Here is a 14618-nt window from a genome sequence, read left to right as displayed (position 1 = left end):
CACTAAAATTAAAGTCTTCAAAAATCACTCCCCAATATTAGATGTAAAATGTGCACAACTAGACTGTCAGCCTAGATTACATGTTCAAGCCCTGGAGTGGAGTTTGAATTCCTCAACAAGACTGCAGATGCTGGAAATCGGAAATAAAAAACATCAAATGTTGGAAACATTTAGGTCAGGCAGCGTGGAGCGAGAAACTGAATTAAAAAAAGATATGAAAAAAGATCAACCTGAAAGCTTAACCCTGTTTCTCTCCGTACAGTTGCTGCTTCAGTTGCTGAGCGTATCCACCATTTACTGTTTTTATTTTGAACATGCTGATGCAAGAAGCATGAATGCCAACTTGGTCAATCAAAAAAATGTATGCACTTGCTTCAATCTTTCAACAGATACACACAGGTTGTAATTTTATTAATTATGTAGTAGATAGAGCCATCTATGAAGTAGGTATTTTGATAAATCTGCCTCTTTTGTTCAGTAGTTAGGTGCATTGAATTGAAACTGTTGCCTCCATAGAAACATCTGAAATGCTGTGACCCTTGAAGTGCTTATTGCAGATTGGGTTATTCAGATGGCAAGTTCCGTTTATATCTTCCTCAATAACCAAAGGGCCAAATATTTTCTCTGACTCAAATCTAAACCAGGGAGCATCCATATCCCCTCCTAACAGACAAAATGCAAATGAACTGGATAGCTAGCTGACAGATAAATGGTCCAAATGCCTTGAAAGTAACGCACGATTCCTCAATTAGGGTGGATAGGAATGTTGGTTTCTGGACATTTCGTTCCTTAAATTGACACTATCTGCAGGAAATGTAAGCCACAATTTGACTGTATATGGAATCATGTTGCTCCCTGTGGTGTTAATGAGCTGGCATACATTCCTTCTTCTGAACTTTGATCTCTAAATTAGAGTCTGTAGTCAATATTCTGCAGATTGCCTGCTCACTTCTAGATTGGATGTTAACCAGTTTTAAAATCAAAACAAAACCAAACTAGCAGACATCTCAATTTTCAAATAGTCAGACTGGCTGTCACAATAATCTCTGATTATGACATTTAAACTGGACTAAAATAAAATATGAGGTATACCCAGATCAGTCTTTTACAAGTAGCTTGCATTATAACATTTTAAGTTTAAATCCACCTTTATCCAACATGACGACATGAATCTAGTGGGAAGGCACACGTAACCCAAATTAATCCAAAAATGGAATAACTCAGGTTGTAAATTTAAACTCAGCCCTACCCCCAACTCATTCCACCTCCCCTCCCCTCCACCCCCCAATGCAGAGATAATTTAGTGTTGCATAATGTCTCGAGCTTTTTCTTTAAATCCAAAACATCCAACAGATGCAAGCATACCACTCAGTCTGGGGAATATTTACTGGGATAGCTAGGTGTTTTCTTCAAATACGCAGAAAAAGGAGTAATAGCTAGTTTACTGTTACTCATTTAGAAAAGGAAAAGTCATGGAGGGCAATTGTGAAGTAGGTACAGGTACTGATGCGACAGGTTGAGGGCAAGATATCGGGCAGCACTGTCATAAAATAAATCTATACCCGCCTTTCTCTGAGAGTGAAGCTACCAGAAAGGGCGAGAAAAGATGTTTATCCTGGACAGAGAGCAAATCAGAGGCAGCTGTATAACTTAAGTTTGCCAGTAAACAAGTAATGGTCTCAAATCCTACTCAGTAGAGTTCTTTGGACTGTAAGAATGCAACATATCCTATGACAGCCAAAGCAAGTATCCTGCATACAACAGAACATTATCTGCCAAATCCATGCACTACAATTAGTGAAGGACATGAATTAACAGGAAGCATTAAAGAATGCTTTGTAAAGTACATTAATCTCATTTAAAAGGAAGTGCCCAAATTTGACAATGCATAGTTTAAAATCCAAGTTTCCATTAACCCATTAAGTTGAGCGAAAAAAGAGAGAGAGAATTCTGTGTTTTAATTTTAACTTCCTGAAAGCCAGTTTGTAAGTGGAAACATTTTTCAAGCCAGCTTCATGCATTCAACACAATACTATTTACTTAGCAACCCCATCGCACCTATTCCATTTAGAATTACTGTTCTGCAATCAAACAGGTGGGACAAGATTTACAACTAATCAATCCATTGAATGCAGCCTTTAATGATTAACCTTGGAGCAACCATACAATTGACGAACATAAGAGTTTAAGATTTTTTTTTGGTGGCTTCAGTGAAAGTTTCATTAAACTGGAAATGCAATATACTAGGAGTGGCAGAATATAGGTTCTGCGCTCATGCATCTCGGGGGTGGTGGGGGAAGAGAACGTTGAACATAGCTTCAAGAAACCATGCCAGGTTAGGGACCCCAAAAAATCCTGCTCATGACAAATGTTTGAAATGCAATGCCCAGTGCAGTCAACTAGTATGCCAGTGTTCAGCATCAAGATTCATGCATATAAATGGGTCACTTGGGGGAGGTAACTGCATGCAACTAGTGCCCATGGAACCATACCCCATCAGGCAGTCATCAGCTCCAATACAAAAAAAAATTAACTGCAAAAAATGCATGGCCTAAATCTTTTTTTTAAAAACTTTCAATTCTTTGCAAGATACAGCAACTGTCCTTACAGACAATAAAACTGAGTAATAAAGCATCACCACAGAGCCTCAGAATTTCCAGATTTCATTGGTTTTGTCATTTCAGCAATTACAGATTGCTCAGTAAGTACCTTTAGAACATACACAACCATTCAGCTCGGGTGCACCATGATACTCGAGGGGAAGTCCCCCATTAAGAGCCATTTTGACAGTCATTGAATCTCTTTTGAAGACTTCATCAGATCACAAACAAGGCACATTAAAATCTAAAAATGCAACATTAGTTCCAAACTGTAGATTTACTTGCTTCTATAATTCATACATTATATCCAAAATGGCAAATTAATTTAACAGCTTGAAATAAGAGTACAAATTGTTGGAGCTAAAAGAAATAAGCAAAGGCAATAATGCTGTACACATACAGAAAACTCAAAGAAGGAGAATGTAGATTTCAGTACTTCCCCCTCTACACTGCTGTACTTTCTGCACCCCTCAATTAATTAGGGCACAGCAAGGGTCACGTTGATCATTAAGCAAAAAAAAAGCTAATAATGATTTCAACATCCCATGTCTGAGAACATCCCAAAGAATACACCCATTAACACATACTCCTTCTGATAAAATTTTATGGTAAGGAGTTACAGGAAACACGAATATATATTAATAGTTCCATGCACTATAAGGGTAAATGCTCACCCCTGCCACAAGGTAAAACGAGCTTCACAGAAAGCTAATTTTAAGTCATGGCATGATTCTAAATGCTTTGCTATATTTAATTTATAAAAAATGTTATATAAATACTATTACATGATTTAAAATATGATGGGATGTTTAAGCTACAATATTGTCAATGACATTAAGTTCCAGGTCTATTTGGTTGCTTTCACGACCCAGTTTGTGCGAGGTGCTTTCAAAATTCTGCCCTACATGTACAGTAGGAATTCATCAAGCTTTCACAATGTATTACAGTACAGAATTAGTAACACTTTGTTTTTTTTTTACAAATACAGAAAAGTTTTTAAAAAAAGGTACTACTTTGCTGGCTAGACGTACTATTTTCTACCACTACTTTGATGTCTACACTGTACACAATATGGAAACCCCATACTTTATCAAATGGTGGAATGATTTAGTTAATACATTACCAAACCATAAAACTATGATGCTCTTGTTTCCAATATTAATAAGAGGACAGAAGAGGAGGAGAGAAAAAATAAACAAGGAATTAACACTAGTGGACCTTTAAGCTTGCTAAATTATATTATAATACCCTGACAGAAATGTACTCTCTTCTGGTAAAGTAGGTCTCTTTTGGTAAAGTAGGTCGCTTTTAAACTTATTTTTAAGTATGCAAACTTCAGACATGTACAAGGGTGAACACCCAATTTGCCAAAACTGAACAAACTATAAATTAGCATGAATATAGTTATTCATAACAAAAAGGTCAAACCTAATGAGACAGTTTAATTTGAACCAGGGCACATAAAACCTGATTTCAAAGTAGAGGTTTTCAGAGACTCCTATATAGGCGCACACACACACACACACACACACACACACACACACACACACACGTGTATATACACATGCATACATTTCTTGCAATGAAATGGAAAACATCTAATGGATTTGGTTACACCTTGCTATAAAGGTTAGTGCAATTCTTTGTGACTCTCAGAACGGGGCTGAAGAAAAGACTCCTAATTTTGCATTACACCTTTCCCTCATTTTCCACAATAATTAAAACCATAAAGGGCACCTTTTGCTCAAGCCCAATTCTTATTGCAATGCATTTTAAAAACATTAAAGGATACTTCATTTTGTGTTGAAGGCAGTATATTAAATGAAATATTTTTTAAAAAGTTAAGTGTACATCAACAAACTTAACACTAGGAAGTTTGAGAATCTCCATATTTCTTGCTGCTGTCCCATACGATGGCAACCTCCAAAAATATCTTAGAAATAGAGATATAAAAATGGAAAACATTGTGCAGATGTTAGCAACTGTTCCAATTGGTTAGATGCACCAGTCTATCGGACAGCAAGAAGGCAAGCTAACCCAGCTATACCAAACCCAGCGACTGTTATCAGCATGTTGCGTACTGTTGACTCTTGCCAATGGTCATCGCTGCCAAAGAATCGGAGAAATCCCTCCTATCAAGACAAAGAGAACAGGTTTACTACACATACCCAAACAGCTTTATTCATTTTTCCAAATGGACAAATAAATGCTCAAGAGCATATTTCCAATAACAGAACCATAAATAGGCTTCTACAAAAGAAAAAAGTACAGATTTCTGCCCCTCAAAGGTGGTTGGACGACAAGAAAAGATAAATGTGTCATTCAGAATGATAAAGCCAATTTCCCCTTGTCTAAATACCCCACATTGTAGATCTATTGAATATTTATAATGGGTTTAATTTTTATCCATCTTGCCATTGGGTTTATAATTAAACCCCTGGTGTATTGCAACCATTCAAATTAGACAATTAAATGGTCTTAAAACAATCCCTAGCCCATCTCCAGTATAAAATATGTCCAGATACATATTTGAATTAAGTTTCTCTTGCAGAATCCAGAATTTATTACTACCATTTGGGCCAATCATGAGAATACCTATAATAGTTATGTTTTCAACAGCATTTTTGGAAGGGGAATATTTGAAACCCAAAAGAATTTAAAAAAGGTGGTAGCTCTTAATTTTAAACAGATTTAATTTGCATGTTCTCAGATAGGTTTCAAAGCCCAAACAGAACATTGTTCAATATAGAAATCAACTCCATTCAGAAAACAGGGAAAAAGACAAGCAGCTGTGTTTGCTTCAAGATCCACATTCAATATCATGCATTGTGTAAGCATAAGCCCAGCTGGTGTATTTGTGTATCGCCTGCCAGATGTCTATGTAAATTTGCCTGGCCCATATTTCTTCAGGCACTTTATTCACCAAAATACTTCAAATCCACTTACCAGTACATTGTTTTAAATATAAGGTTACCATCCTCTTAAAATATGCTGTTCAGATTAAAGTCCGTTTTATAGCATTTTTTTTTTAAAAAAAAGAGAACTCTCTGGGGGATTTTAAAATTCCTTCTTGAGGCACTAATCTATCGTGCATCTTCCCTTGTACTGGACCTGTATCAATTTTACTACACTTGCAGTACAAATTATTTTAGAATGTCCAAATCCAGATTAGAAGTTTATCTGAAGCGCAACAGTCATCTGCTGAACCACATTTTGCATGATTATTTTTTATGACTGAATAGGCAGAAATGTGAAACTTTTTCTTAAAAGCATTTCACTTATGTCACATTAACATTCTTGGCTTACAATAGCATTTTGTGACATTTTAAAAACAGACAAGTATTTGAAAAATGCAACTTGCCTTGGACAAGTTCTTTATTTCAGAAACTAAAACCTCCTGCAGCAACATCACAGTAGATTTTTATAAAGCCCTCAATCATGACTAGGGCAAACCCAACATTTCAGTTCTTTAGATAGGAATAGGCAGAAACTGCTTTAAGCTTTTAAGTATAATACTTGTTTGGTTAGACAAATTGTGCGAGACATAACCAAAACCCCACTAAGGCCTGGATGAACATCCCGAATGTTTTAAATGTTGAAATTAGGTGGTGCAGCAGCACAGTATGTTAACAGCACCATGGTGCAGTAGGACAGGGGCGAGATGCAATTATCCCATGTTTGGTCTGCCTGGCCTCTAGAATTCTGCTGTGAAAGCAGGTGCATACCCTATTCCCAGGCCATCAGTATTTGCCTCAATCACAAGGGAGCACATATGTGACTAACTTTTACCTCGCCTTCAAAAAGGTGAGGCACCAACAGCCTTTGTTCAGAACCTTGCCCACTTGCCATGACTCAAAGAGTTAGCACAGCAGGGACCAGAGCAAGATTGTGGCTCAGCATTATACCTTGCCACCCGTGGGAATATAACTAGATGTATTTTCAACAGCATTTTTCGGGAGGGGGACAATTTGAACACCAATTCATGCCTCACGAAGGAACGAAAGCAGGGACCAGAGAGATTGTGGCTCAGTATTACCTTACAAGCCAGTGAGGAAGCAATTCAAATCCCTCCTCTCCCCTCTCCTTAATGCCCAATTCTAGTCCCAATATGCTGTTCAGATTCAAGACCATTTTATAAGCATCGTAAAGGGTGGGGCTCTCAATAAGCTTCAGCACATCAATCTTTCATCAATTCTGGCCCTAGCAGCAGACCAGTCAACTCCGAGCTCTGGGCTGCAGGAGCTACAAGGAAGTGGAGAAATATAGGGAAGGAACTGGTATATAAAAAGCAGAAACTGTGTGTATGTGCAAGCAGGCCAGGCCCTGGTGGACATCCTGGGCCACAGTGAAGTCTGCCCCCGGGTCTCCCCTCCTTCTCTTACCCAGCCCCCGTTCTGCTCCATCCACTCGCGCCGCTCCTTGCCCAGGTAGTTGGCCACGCTCTCCGCCAGCGAGTCCACGGGGCTGGGCCCGGCCTCCGGGCTCATGACGATGCCCGAGTCCCTGAGGTGCCGGCCCAGCACCCCGGCGAAGGCGAAGATGCTCACCACCCGGCCCCAGTTCATCTTCTCGTCGGCCGACATCTCTTCCACCACCCGGCGCAGGAAGTCGGCGGCCGCCACCGCCGCCGCCGCGCTGTCAGTGGTCGCCGCCGCCGCCGCCGCCGCCGCCTCGGCCTCTCCCGCCGGCCCGGAGGCCGCCGCCGCCGCCGCCGCCGCACCGCCCCGCGGCCTGGGCGTGATCTGCAGGCCGTTGTCGAAGCGGCTCTTCATGTTGCTGAAGGCGGCCTGGTGCTGCTCCACCATCTGGTCGGCCACCTTGCGCAGGGTGAAGGCCGTCTTGTTGGGCGGCCTGGACTGGCGGCCCGGGTTCAGGCAGTGCCGCAGGTAGTCGAGGGCCAGCAGCAGCGTCTCCTCCTTCACGCACTCCCGCATCTTGGGCTCGAGCTCCGGGGCCTCGCCGCGCAGGCTTCCTCTCTCCCCGCTCCCAGCCGAGCGTTCGGCGACCAGGAGGCTCCCGGCGCCGCGCCGTTGCCAGGTAACGGTTGCCGGGGCTCACTATCCCCCTCCCCGGGGTGGTTGGTTGGTTGGTTGGTTGCCCGGTAACGCTCGCGCTCCTCTTCAAGCCCCCCTCCCCACCGTTGCCCGGTAACGCTCTCTCCCCCCCTGCCCCCGCGCGTGCGCGCGCCCCCTCCCCGTTGCCCAGCAACACTTCCCAATCCTCTCTCGCGGACACAAACTGGGCCAACAACAGCTGCGGCTCGCGACCGGCCCCTTTAAACCGCGCATCACCACCCCCCCATTGTGACGTCGCCCTATTTAAAGAGACACCCAGCGCCCCCAACAGGTGATTCCTCCAAACTGCACCCACCCTGCCTGCCCTGGCTTTATACAGTGCCTTTCATAGAAACATAGAGAATATGTGCAGGAGCAGGTCTTTCGAGCCTGCACCACCATTCAATATGATCATGGCTGATCATGCAACTTCAGTACCCCTGCTTTCTTTCCATACCCCCCTGATCCCTTTAGCCGTAAGGGCCACATCTAACTCCCTTTTGAATATATCCAACTTTCTGTGGCCTCAACAACTTTCTGTGGGAGAGAATTCCACAGGTTCACCACTCTCTGGGGGGAAAAAAGTTTTTCCTCGTCTTGGTCCTAAATGGCTTGCCCCTTATCCTTAGACTGTGACCCCTGGTTCTGGACTTCCCCAACATCGGGAACATTCTTCCTTCATCTAACCTGTCCAATCCCGTCAGACTGTTATATGTTTCTATGAGATCCCCTCTCATTCTTCTAAATTCCAGTGAATATAAGCCTCGTCGATCCAGTCTTTCTTCATAGGTCAATCCTGCCATCCCGGGAATCAGTCTGGTGAACCTTCACTGCACTCCCTCACTAGCATGAATGTCCTTCCTCAGATTTTTAGACCAAAACTGCACACAATACTCAAGGTGTGGTCTCACCAAGGCCCTGTATATCTGCAATAAGACCCCTCCCTGCTCCTATACTCAAATCCTCTCGCTATGAAGGCCAACATGCCATTTGCTTTCTTTACTGCCTGCTGTACCTGCATGCCTACTTTCAATGACTGATGTACCATGATACCCAGGTCTCATTGCACCTCCCCTTTTCCTAATCTGTCACCATTCAGATAATAATCTGCCTTCCTGTTTTTGCCACCAAAGTGGATAACCTCACGACCACCGGACCTACCAAAGCACTTTACAGCCAATGAATAACAGTTTTTTTGAAGTGCAGTCATTGTTGTGATGTAGGAAACGCAGCAGCCAATTTTCCCTCAGCAAGCTCCCACAAACAGCAATGTGATAATGACCAGATAATTCGTTTTTGTCATGTTAATTGAGGGAGAAATATAAATAGGACAAGACTGCTGCCATCGACGTAAAGTCGGTGTGTGGGGGCAGTTCCAGTGGTGTCTTGGTTGTTCTTGTCGGACTGCGAAGTCAGCAGTCATTCTAATAGAATGGAAGTTGTGTTAGTTTTGCCGGTCACTAAAGTAATTCACAACCCTGCTTCTCAAATCTGGCCACGGTCCCCAAAGGTTCAGCAAAGGACAGTAAGTGTTCATAAAATCCTAATGCGTGGAAACTGCTAATGACCATGATTCGATGTAAATTCTTGGACGGGAGGACTGCGCAGGTTTAATGCAAGATTGAGCATGCACCCTGCTTAGATGACAGGAAAGATCTTTAAAAAAAAAAGAGAAACATATAAAACTTGAGATAAAGTTGAGCCTGGAGCTTTGGGCTGAGGAATCATTGCGATTCTCAATGTGGAACTGTCTCTAATTCAAAAGGTCAGTCAGCAGGTTGTGAACATTATCTTGTGTGTTTATAAATCAAATTTCTAATGGGAAAATAATGCGACTTTTTAATTTTATTTGCATTTCTTTATAATAAAATTATTTCCAACAAGGGAAATAAACCGCTAGAGTTGGCATGTATGCAGACCTCCATCTGTTGTGATCGTTATTTTTTAAATTTGGGACCAGACAGTTATGTGAAGAATGCTTCTGTGCAGTTTCCGGGAGCTTCCGGTGCGTTGGCAGGAGTCACTCCTTATAAACAAGCATCAATGATTACATCGGATACACAACGCAAAAAAACACAGCCAGAGCCAGGAGGAGTGAAATCAGGAAATAATTCTACACACGAAGCGTGGTAGAAGTTTGGAACTCTCCTCCGCAAATGGCAATTGGTGTTAGGTCAATTGTTAATAATAAATCGGAGATTGATAGCTTTTTGTTAACCAAAGGTATTAAGGGATATGGGCCAAAGGCAAGTATACAGAGTAAGGTCGCAGATCAGCCATGATCTCATTGAATGGCAAAACAAGCTTGAGGGGCTCAATGGCCTACTCCTGTTCCCATGTTCCGATATACAGCGCAAAACAGGCCATTTGGCCCCAGGTTCATGCTCCACTTGAGCCTCCTCCCGTCTTTCCTCATCTAAATCTACATGCATAACCCTCTATTCCATCTTCTTCATTTGGTTGTCTATCTTCCCCTTAAATGCATCTATACTATTTGCTTCAACCATTCCCTGTGGTAACGAGTTCCACATTCTCACCATTCTCTGCGTAAAGAAGTTTCTTCTGTATTCACCATTTGATTTTTTGGGTGACTATCTTATATTGATGGCCTCTAGTTTTGCTCTTCCCCACAAGTGGAAACACATTCTCTGTGTCTACTCTATCAAAACCTTTCATCATTTTAAAAGACCTCTAATAGGTTACCACTCAGCCTTCTCATTTCAAGAGAAGAGAGACTCAGTCTGTTCACCCTAGAGAAAGGCTCCACAGCATGCCATGTGCACACACACACACACACACACACACACACACAGCCAGTGGGCACCACAGCGACTGGTGGGTATAGTGGGCATGGGTGACAATATTTATTTACACAAAAGCAAAATACTTCGGATAAGAACATAAGAAATAGGAGCAGGAGTAGGCTATGCAACCCCTCGAGCCTGCTCATATTCCTTGAGGATTCCACATCCACAGTCCTCTGGGGTGGAGAATTCCAAAGATTCACAATCCTCTTGAGTGAAGAAATTCCTCCTCACCTCAGAAAGCAAAGTCAAGTACCACAGTAGGCTGAGAAAATAAAAAACCAGGTTAAATCAGTGACTCGGTAAAATGAAGCTTAGGTTTTGAGAGATTAATGGAGCTCAGGAGTTCTGCAGTTTTTGCAGTCTGGAAAAGAATGAGTTAAGGCAGGAGGTTGCATGCAAGTGTGGAGAGGAGGAAGAGCATGTAAGGACATATTTCAAGCTTGTTAAGAGTCAAGGAGAAAAGTTCAGAGGTGCGCTGATTGTAGTATTATTGGTAAACGAGAGAAATGCAAGAAATGTTACAATGGAGAGGAAGGAATGTTACAATGGAGAGGTCAAGGCTTGAAGTGATACAAAGATCATCCGTCAAACAACAAGCCCTTTTGTTGGGTTTTGCCCTGGAGTGTGACAGAAGTGCTGGAAGAACGTCACCACATTTGGGTGCAGTATTTTTTGAGTCTCTTCGAGGCAGCTTCAGCAATCACTCCATTGCCTCGCCCCTCCCTATCTCTGTAATCTTTTTCAGCTTCACAACCCCACAAGATGTAAACACTCCTCAAATTCTGCCCTCTGGAACATCCCTCTTTATAACTGCTCAACCATCGGTGGCTGTGCCTTCGGCTATTTGGGCCCCAAGCTCTGGAACTCCCTCCCTAAACCTCTCTACCTCTCTTTCCTCCTTTAAGACACTCCTTAAAACCTACCTCTTTAACCAAGCTTTTGGTCATCTGCCTTAATTTCTTCTTTTGTAGCTCGGTGTCAAATTTATCTCTTTTGTCTTGTAACACTGCTCTGAAGCGCTTTTCACGACCACGGGCATCTCAAAGTGCTTTATAGCCAATGAAGTACTTTTGGAGTCTAGTCACTAGTCATGTAGAAAATGGTGCAGCCAATTTGTGCACAGCAGGTTGATTGAGGGATAAATATTGGCCAGGACACCGAGGAGAATTCCCCTGCTCTTCGTTGAAATAGTGCCATGGGATCTTTTAAATCCACCTGAGAGAGCAGACAAGGTCTCGGGTTAACGTCTCATCCGAAAGACGGCACCTCCGACAGTGCAGCACTCCCTCAACACTGGAGTGTCAGCCTAGATTTTTGTGCTCAAGTCCCTGGAGTGGGACTTGAACCCACAACCTCTGACTCAGAGGCGAGAGTGCTACCCACTGAGCCACAGCTGACACAAGGAGATATTGAGATGAGGAGAAATTTCTTCTCTCAGAGGGTTGTAAATCTGTGGAATTCACTGCCTCAGAGAGCTGTGGAAGTTGGGATATTGAATAAATTTAAAACAGAAATAAACAGTTTCTTAAACGATAAGGGGATAAGGGGTTATGGGGAGCGGGCAGGGAAGTGGAGCTGAGTCCATGATCAGATCAGCCATGATCTTATTGAATGGCGGAACAGGCTCGAGGGGCCATGAGGCCTACTCCTGTTCCTACTTATGTTCTTATGTTACCTCAGTGTCATCAAACAAAAAAAAAACCCAAAAAGTGGATTTTTTTAGATCAGCTCAACCAATAGAAGACTAAATCAAAAAGGAAAGGAAATATCAAATTGAGTAATAGTTTTGCTACCATATCCAATATGTCCTGCAGTCCCTGTGGTCCCCACCGCTTACAGAAGGTCTCAAGTGTACCAGCAGACACCGTGTTGCTCCTTCTCCAGGGCCACCTGGGATAAGGCCATGGAGGAGAGGCAGACAGTCAGAGCAAACACCCCACGGGCCAACATCAACCTGGGCCTGTGGATGGCCACCTTGGCCAGCCCCACACGGAGGTCCACCGGGTTACCTGCCACACCCCTCTCCGACCGGGTGGCCAAAGGTCAGGAGCGTGATACTAAAGTGGAGCCAGATGTTGAGGAGCAGCCTCTTTCAAATAGTGAAGCAGGGGCTGCAACCTCTCATGTAACAATATGTCACAGTGAATAGGGCTGGATAATGAGTGGGAAAGCCCATCTCTCATGCACATACATGCACACAGATCGGTCACAGCACCATTACCAACCCTACCCCCCACACCCATATTTTGTACAGAGTGACATGACTATCACAGTCATGTAAAATCCCGCTCCTACCCTGAAATGTACAAAGATCAGCTACTACAGCGTCTTAAAATCCCAGAGCCCTAGTTGCTCAATGACCACATACAGCAGCATTGGTTCATACATACTGAAAATGTTCCAGATTTAATCTTTGGTCTGGGTTGAGCCCGTCAGCTTCAGCTAGGATAGCAGTGTGGGCATTACAAATCTGAGCACTGGACGGAAAAACATGGGAAGGGCAATTGCTCTTGTTGTGTTTCTGTAAGGCATGCACTCCCATGTTCCGCCACCAGGGAGCGCATCCCCTGAAGTCCCAAGGGATCCCAGCATCTCTAGGGAGCACTGTATACAAGCCGGCCCCTAAGGCCTGTTCCTCACTCTGGAGTGTCTTAATAAAGACTGACGTCACTGTTACTTTAACCTCCCTGTGTGCAGCCTCATCTGTGTTAGGAACACAACAACTGGCGACGAGTATACGAATCCAACGCAAAGATACAGCAAACTGTGGGCATCCTGGAGAAGTTCTCGGAGGGTGAGGACTGGGAAGCCTATGTCGCACGGCTAGACCAGTACTTTGTAGCCAACGAGCTGGACGAAGAAGGAAGCGCTGCACCGACCTATAGCCTCATGAAGAATCTTCTGGCTCCGGTGAAACCCGCAGTTAAGTCGTATGATGAGCTGTGTACACTGGTTCGGGAGCACCTTAAGCCGAGGGAGAGCGTGCTGATGGCGAGGTATCGGATCTACACGTGCCAGCGATCTGAAGGTCAGGAAGTGGTGAGCTACGTCGCCGAGCTAAGGCGAATTACAGGACAATGTGAGTTTGATGGCTACCTGGAGCAAATGCTCAGAGACTTTTTTGTACTGGGCACTGGCCACGAGACCATCCTACGAAAACTTTTGACTGGTAGAGACACCGACCCTCAGTAAGGCCATTGCGATAGCACAGGCGTTTATGTCCACCAGTGATAACACCAAACAAATCTCTCAGCACACAAGTGTTAGCAATGTTCATAAATTAACTGTAACTGCGTTTGCGAGCAGAAATGTACATGGCAGAAACCACGAGTCTGCAACTGCCTCAGGTGACCCAGATGACTCAGAGTCCGCAACAAAGGATGAATGCAAGGCAATTCACACCTTGTTGGCGTTGTGGAGGCGTCCATTCAGCCTATTCATGCCACTTCATGTTTGCAAGAGCTGTGGAACAATGGGACACCTCCAACGAGCTTGTAGATGAGCTACAAGCTCTGCAAAACCTGCTAACCACCACGTGGCAGAGCAAGATCGGTCCATGGTGGATCAAAGCAATTTCGAGCCTCAGAGAGAGGAAGCAGATGCTGAAGTACACGGGGTGTACACATTTTCAACGAAATGTCCACCTATAATGCTAAACGTAAAATTGAATGGCTTACCCGTAGCCATGGAACTGGACACTGGCGCTAGCCAATCCATCATGAGTAAAAAGATGTTTGAGTTTGAGAGACTGTGGTGCAACAAGACACTCAGACCAGCCCTGAGCTCCATCCACACAAAATTGAGAACGTACACCAAAGAGCTTATCACTGTCCTGGGCAGCGCCATGGTTAAGGTCACCTACGAGGGCACGGTGCACGAACTGCCACTCTGGATTGTCCAGGGCGATGGACCCTCACTGCTTGGAAGGAGCTGGCTGGGCAAAATCCGCTGGAACTGGGATGACATCCGAGCGCTATCACATGTCAATGAGGCCTCATGTACCCAGGCTCTAAACAAATTTCCTTCCCTTTTTGAGCTATGCATTGGAAACTTTTCCGGGGCGAAGGTGTGGATCCACTTGGTCCCAGAGGCATGACCCATTCACCACAATGCGCGAGTGGTACCTCATATGATGAGGGAGAGAGTGGAAATCAAGC

General features: G+C 43.8%; 1 protein-coding gene across 1 annotated transcript in view; it reads right to left on the bottom strand.

Moving 5' to 3' along the window:
* Window positions 1-2647: 2647 nt before the first annotated feature.
* The window catches only part of LOC139227565 (guanine nucleotide-binding protein subunit beta-5), a 106474-nt gene continuing 94503 nt past the window's right edge, over window positions 2648-14618 (bottom strand). Inside the window, exon 11 of the mRNA XM_070858415.1 lies at window positions 2648-4732. Within this exon, the coding sequence (XP_070714516.1) occupies window positions 4610-4732 (123 nt within the window). The 3' untranslated portion in view covers window positions 2648-4609. The remainder of the gene's footprint in view (window positions 4733-14618) is intronic.

This window comes from Pristiophorus japonicus, chromosome 17 (genome assembly GCF_044704955.1).
Source record: "Pristiophorus japonicus isolate sPriJap1 chromosome 17, sPriJap1.hap1, whole genome shotgun sequence".
Classification (NCBI taxonomy): Eukaryota; Metazoa; Chordata; class Chondrichthyes; family Pristiophoridae; genus Pristiophorus; species Pristiophorus japonicus.
This window is presented reverse-complemented; position numbering and strand designations above follow the sequence as displayed.